At 40.8% G+C, this 7,033-nt stretch overlaps 1 protein-coding gene across 1 annotated transcript; it reads right to left on the reverse strand.

The window, feature by feature from the left end:
• Window positions 1-483: 483 nt before the first annotated feature.
• Window positions 484-2,040, reverse strand: ANKRD34B (ankyrin repeat domain 34B). The gene has a single exon (XM_010178067.1). The coding sequence runs from the start codon at window positions 2,038-2,040 to the stop codon at window positions 484-486; it is 1,557 nt and encodes a 518-aa protein (XP_010176369.1).
• Window positions 2,041-7,033: the final 4,993 nt, after the last annotated feature.

A 7,033-nucleotide genomic window follows, 5' to 3' on the forward strand; every position in this document is an offset into this window, starting at 1 on the left:
TGCCCGCTCTCTGTGCACGCTGGTTGTGCCTGGGACTTCTGGCTACTGCACAACTTGGACAGGGTCGGCTGGTGTCCAGCATCACAGCCAAATGTTTCACGTTTCCAAATTCCATGTGTACCACCTTTCTGAGCAGAGAAAGAGTGCATGTTTGGGGACACCTTGGCAGGACAGTATTTCCAACCTAAGGTGAGAACTGCAGTGCCTAAGACCCCTTTGTGGGTTCAGCCTGTCTGGGGTAAGATTTCTGTGCTGAACTTTAAAACATTATGAAAACAGTATAATAAATATTCTTCAGTTTGCAGAAAGCAGAATCATTAGTTAAGCACATCTTTTCATGTAGTCTCTAAGCTCTTTACCTCATTCCGAGGCAGAGAGCCTTACATCACAGACCTGCTATCTTCTGTGAAACGTATCATCACAATCAGGTAGGTCAGTGAGTATGTACAGAGCGTAAAGATTTTGGAACCCTTCAATCCCCTGTTAAAAATTCACTAATTGCTTAATCTGCTCAGTCTGTAATGACTGCCTCCTTAGCAGCATCTTCGTATCTTGGGTCTCCCTAGGGAAAGCAGGTGCTACTGGTATTAAGTGCTTTTGTCCACAAGAAATCATCCCAGAAACCCTGTTTATGAAAGTATTATCTGGAATTGTGGGGTGAGGATTTACATTCAGTGGTGGAAGAAAACCAGGTCTCGTCTGAGCCATATGATCCAGCAATAAGGCTCCTGAACCCCGTCTTTCTAGCAAAGCTTGATTTCTCCTGGTCAAGGTAACAGGAGGTGTGTTCTCCAGTACTTCTCTAGAACCTGTTAACAAAGAGTGAGATGGAGAAAGAATCTTTTTCTTTCCTCTCACTGACTTACTGTCCTCTGCAGCTGCAGGCCTTAGACTCGCAGTTAACTGAGAATCAGAGCTGTAGTGATTTGCTCCTGAATTTCTTTTCTGGATAATACTGCTGAGGTTTGAAATAAAGCTGATTTGTCCCAAACTGGCATCCTTACCCATAGGAATCCCACTGGGGTTATGTTTCTCTTCAGCATAAGGAGTCTGAGAGTTTATCTCATCATATGATAATTTCCTTGAGCCAGTCTGATCAAAGTTTTTCAATAAATAAGCAGTGTCTTTTATGTCAATACTTTGGTGCCTGGTGATGAATCTCTTTGACAAGGTAAGGTCATTGATTTTAAAAGACAGCTCTTCTTCTGGAGTAATATCCTGAAGTTCCTCTTGTAAAGAGGCAATTTTATTCTGGTGAGACAGTGACAGAGAGCTCTTTACCCAAGGCTCAGTCTGGAGCCGCTGCGCTTGTGCCAGCTTGGGCCCTACTTTGGTTGAGCTGGATTTTTTTGTCGGTGAAACTGTTTGAGATGAGCTGTCCATGCTTCTTGGGTGATCCAGCTCTTTAAAGCTGAAGAGTGCTTTTTTAGTTTCATTTGAAGCTGAAAGTGGGGATGGAGAGGTTTTGAGTTCTATTTCTGATGGGGAAGTGCAAGCAGTTGGGGAGGGGCATTCCTCGAGGTCTGCAGGAGGCACGTTTAAGTACTGCTTCGTTTTCTGCCTTCCTGACGGGGACTTGTCCGTTGTGATGATGATGACTTCCTTCCCTCGAGCCCTGCAGGCACTAAGAAGAACTTTCAGGGTCTCTTTGTCTTCAGAGTTTATTGCATACACAAGTGCAGAGCAATTGGAGTGATCTTGCAGGCTTGGGTCAGCTCCACTTTTCAGGAGCAGAGATACCACTTCAGGGCCTGCTTTTTCCAGACAAGCGTGCATCAAGGCTGTCTTTCCAGATTTGTCCTGTATGTTCGGATCAGCCTTGTTTTCCAGGAGGTATTTAACCATCTTGGCCTTGCTGACACTCTGGGAGTCCACATGTTTTGTCCTACAAGCAATCATTAAAGGGGTTTCACCTCTGTCGTTGCTCTCGTTGATGTAGGCACCACCCTCCAGTAGCAGTCTGGTGAGGCGAAGACGGCTTTGATAGACGGCTCTTATCAGGGAATTCCCCTCTGCTGGGAGCTCCACCGTTTCACTCATTGCACTTGGCTCACTTACACCTTCCTAGTGTCTGGAAAAAACACCTGGTTTTTAGAGAAACCAAATCAGCTCCCCAGAAAAAAAAAGAAAATTTTAAAAAAAGAAAAAAAAAGGGGATTTAACTTTACAAATTGTTCCTGTAAACACCCCCATACTTCAGGAAAAGAGTATGAAAACAGGGTGGGGAAGGTATTCCCACCTCCTAGACTTCAAGAAATGCATTAAAAACTTAATATTTGGATGGAATTACCATATTTATAGATGCTTAAAGCATGGCTGTCACCTTTTTTATTGTTCTCCCTTTTGTCCCACTCTAAGCTGCAAAAAACATTTAATTCTCCGGACTCTAATGGCTTTATACTGACTACACCCCAGTGGCTGTGCTACCGTTGTACCACTCCTGACCTGCATCACTGCAAGAACCAAAGACTGAACGAATTCTGCAGCATTTTTTAAACTGATGTGAGATAGTGTCACATTCACTATCGTATCTCATAAAACAACAACACTAAGCATCCATAAATTAATGAGAAAGTTCATGCATCCTAATGAATAAGAAAAGCAAGCACAGTAAAATATTTTTAAATATAAGAATAAGTTGTTAAATGGCTGGAAAATAGATAGTAATGTATTTTATAAAAGTAATTATAATTGTGGAAGTACACTACCTTCCTTTGCTTCGAAAGCACACTAGTCTGAGTGAAACAGCATGAATGGAGTGATGCACAGCCTGTCCCTTTCATCCTCGGGAGCAGGGCGCTGAGGGGAGTCTGGTACCTGGCAGACAGTATCAGCTCTAAAACAAAAGAAACATTTAATAGCATCAAAGAAAATCTGGAGGTTTCAGACAAAAAAAATAAGAGCTTACATGGTATAAATAACAGAACACCTTGTATGAATGTATACCCGCATATGTACAAACGATACAATTAAATTACTTTTATTTATGTCTTTCATGCTCACCAAAGGGAAAAATCTTTAGAGGGGAAAAAAAAATCAATATTTAACAGTTGGCACAGCAATATAATTCAAAGACAAAATTAGAAATGGATATGAAATTTTATGTTTATTTACAGTATATCTCCAGATAATTAAAAATGTTTAATTAGTTTAACTGCAAAGGAAATTAACAGAGACTCATTTTTATTTACCATATAAAGCACTTGTAATGTTCTGGTGAATAACTGAAGAACAGTAATTTCACTCTGCATTTCTTCAATACTGGAATTTCACTTTTAATTCCAATATGAAAGGATGCTACCAATGCAGTTCATTCCAAAAGCTCAACAAACAAACAAAAGTCAGCGGACATACACATGACATTTTCTGTCACAGGTTTCCCCCACCTGGGTTATTTTGCTCCACAGCATCATGCCCTGCAGCTACAAGTGCTTTTGCTAAGCAGTGACATTCAGTGGCTCATCAGCCACGGTGAGAACAGTTAGTTACAGGGCTTCATACATGCAAGGTGTTAATTAAGTATTTAACAATTATTCGATATAGCTGTTGTTTGGTGACACTGAGTAATAATGGTCACGCTTAGCACGTGTTTGGGTAAGATACCTCACAATATTTGGTATGTCAGGGAAAAAAACAAAAACCAAAGCAGAGATAAATGCATGAGATGAACCAGTTCACGTTTGGTAGCATTTTATTTCTGTGCTTATGGCCCTCACAATGACTGTTCAGTATGTATGTGTGACTGCACTCCTGGCCTGAGAAACTAAAGAAGGATCCATCCTCAGGAGAGTAAACATCCCAGTTCTGAACACTGCTGAAAATGGGGACACCGCTGTGGTATTATCACCTTCTTTTGAGTTGGGGTTTTTTTAAGAGTAATTGTGTTGAAATTACTTTAAGGATTCATTCCGTTATGCTGGAAGTACAAGATTTAGTAACACCTATCTCAGCTTCCATTGATGTGCAAATCATTATTATGAAATGCATATTTTTGACAAGTAATATATTCAAGATTATTATCAGGTCTCTTATAAAAGTATCCAATTCATTTGTGCATCTAGGTTTCCAGAAACAAACTAAAGAGAAATATCTTTTAGATAGCACACCTGCTGGAATTCTGCTTGTGTTCTCCCTTGGTTTTCACCTACCTGGAAGTCATTGGTCATTTTACATTTCTTTCATATTTATCTAAAGTTCTTCTGACACTTAACCACTTGCTTTACTTACTTAAGTGACAGCACTTCTTACACAAGTCTTTTCATCTGTAGAAATACAACTTATGGCCAAAAGAACATTAAGTATTAAACAAGGACAGAAAGAGAAGAATGAAGTCATGCAGTAGGTCAGTGCTAAAAATGAGACTCTCTCTGACATCCAATCTAATACCTCCAGTTGCTTAAATTCACTGTCTCTGTAGACTTCACCAGGACTATTCAGTTGAGTCAGGGTCGAGGAAGGCTACTCTAAGCCAATAGTTAATATTTCAAGTAGATTGTGTAGCCAGGATGTTGTATGAACCTGGCCTGGGAAAGGCCCAAGTTGTTTTTGTGCAGGCAGGTCAGCAGTTCCCGTGTGCCCAAGATCTCACCAGGGCTTGTAGGTACTAATAAATTTCATTTCAGAAACTCAACTAATCATTATATCCACAGACTGGGACTGTCAGGTCTGCAAAGCAGGATGGCTCATCCCTGAAACGAGCACATCTGCCAGTGCTGCTAAGGTCCAACCACATTATTTATAGGTTGATCTACACTTCACACTGCAAAGGAAAAGGGGACAGCATGGGGGAAAGGAAAGTGGAGGAAGAAATATAAAGTGGGGAATAAAAACAAAAAAAATACTTCAAAATCAGATCAGATATTATTAAAAGGAAGTGTTACAGGTTTGTAACTGGGACAATATTATGCAGAATACATTCCTGAATGCTGAATGAAGATAACCACAATTTCATCTGGAGAACTTGTTTGATACAGGAAAATGCACCTGGGGCTGTGTCACCCTAAAATTGCTTCTCTGGGAACAAAGTGCAGCTGGGCTTCTGTTAAGACCCACCTTAACACTGGCTCAGTGGAAATACACATGCTACACCTGGACTGGGTACAACCCGCTTCAAAAACCCCACAGCTAGCTATTTTGAAGTGAAAGACAACAGTTCAAGCAGATTCCCTAAAAGACTAATTTATTTGAGAATTCATCACTGATTGATGCTATACAGATTGGGATTATAAAACATCCCTAATTCTAATTAACTGCAATGTCAGAACCTCAACACATGTTACTGAGATGCCAGGAGTGACACAGCTGCTTTTCAGCTGTGGAGGTAAACTTGTGACAAGAAAGCAGCTTCAAGAAACTATCCAACTTAGCGTGCAACTTTTAGATTACCTACAAATTTCTGGTGTTCTTGTGCAAACAGTATTCCCAAAAAAAAAAACTCTTTCTGTCTTAGAAAGGGCTTCACTTTAGTTTCAAAAAGCAGTATTACCCTGGAAAGTGCTCTGAGACAAAGTAGGAGCACAAAGCATCTTGTAGTATGAAAATCAATTTTTGAAGCCACCGATGATTTGTTTCCAAGAAGTAGGCAGTCACTGCTGCAGATCTGTGCTGGGTCCTGTCCTGAGGTCAGGCTGCCAAATCGAAGAGTGATAACCCAGAGTCCTATTCTGATACAGGTCCTGCTGCCAATGTAGTAGGAAAAGCCATTAAAAAAGTTTTAGCACTTCTTGATTTGTAAATAGGATTTAATTACTAGGAGACTCTCTCGCAGTGTTTTGTTACATCTAACAGTGGAACTAATAAAAAAATCAAGAAGGGAAAAGCTAATAGATGTTATAATGTATAAATAAATATAAACACAAACAAAATTTTCACTAAATAAGGGACTGTTTATCAGTCCTGCTAATTAATAAATTTATATTCTTACAAAATATTCCTTGCTTTTTCAGTGTGAAAGACAAATTTTCTGCCCTCTGTGCCTCAGCACTCTGAGTTACACAAACAAGCTTTCACAGCAGTGTTCAGAAAGTCTAAATCATTCCAGCAAAATATAGTCAACAGTTCTCAAATGAGAGAAAAGATGTGTTTATAGGGCATAAGCCTTTAAATATTTCTGTGCTTCTTCGGAACCATATTAACCCTGTAAATTCTCTGTCAGCATAACAAGAATTGATTTCCTACACTATCATAAACACATTAAAATATATCACGTGAAAGTAACTTTTGATTAAAAAACCCACCTTTCTAACCAAGTCAAAACTCTGCCACTATCCCCTTCCTCCCCAAAAAAAATTTGCCAAAATCAAGTCCAATTTTGAAACCTAGCCTGTAAAGTGCCACTTTCCAAAGTGAAGCATCTGTCTCTTCAGCCTTGCTGTTCTCCACAGTTAACCGCAGGATGCTCAGGATCTATAAGCTTCTCACCCACCTTCTCACTTAGGAGAGTCTCCCATGTTGATACTTTTGAAGAAGTCTGGAGAGGTCCAACCTCTCAGCATTGAGTATCTTTTTCCTGTCACAGCATTTATCATCTTTCTGAGCACTCTTCCTCATTTGCAGGTGTCTCCTGTGGTAGAAATTACTGCCAGAGAATGGCTGGAGCGTGGTGGAGAGCACCAGGAAAGTCATCACAGGGGCTGTGCATTAAGGTCAGTGTTGTTGCTCGCTCCTGTTTCACAGCATCCTGACCTGTAACTAACGGCTCTAACTTAACTTTTCCTGAGGGAGATCTGGGAAAAAAAAAGGGACAAGCAACTTCTCTAGAGAGAAATTACAGAGACCACACTTGAAAAATATAGAGGCAGGCTGGAAGAGTAAGCATGTTAAAGGCTCTTCCCTTAAAAATTCGCCGAGAAGGAAGGGACCGGAGAAGAACCTGTCAGAACAGCTTTGCAAGACAAACATCCCCCGTACAGACCTTCAGCCACCGACCCCAGCTCCTCCTCAGCATCCCGGCCGCCCTAACGTGCGATACAAGGCGCCATCCCCTCCCTTGCTGTGGGGAAGGGCAAAGGCCTTGGTGCGGGGCGCGGTTTTA

The sequence above is a fragment of the Antrostomus carolinensis genome, unplaced genomic scaffold (genome assembly GCF_000700745.2).
Source record: "Antrostomus carolinensis isolate BGI_N321 unplaced genomic scaffold, ASM70074v2 scaffold47851, whole genome shotgun sequence".
Taxonomy (NCBI): domain Eukaryota; kingdom Metazoa; phylum Chordata; class Aves; order Caprimulgiformes; family Caprimulgidae; genus Antrostomus; species Antrostomus carolinensis.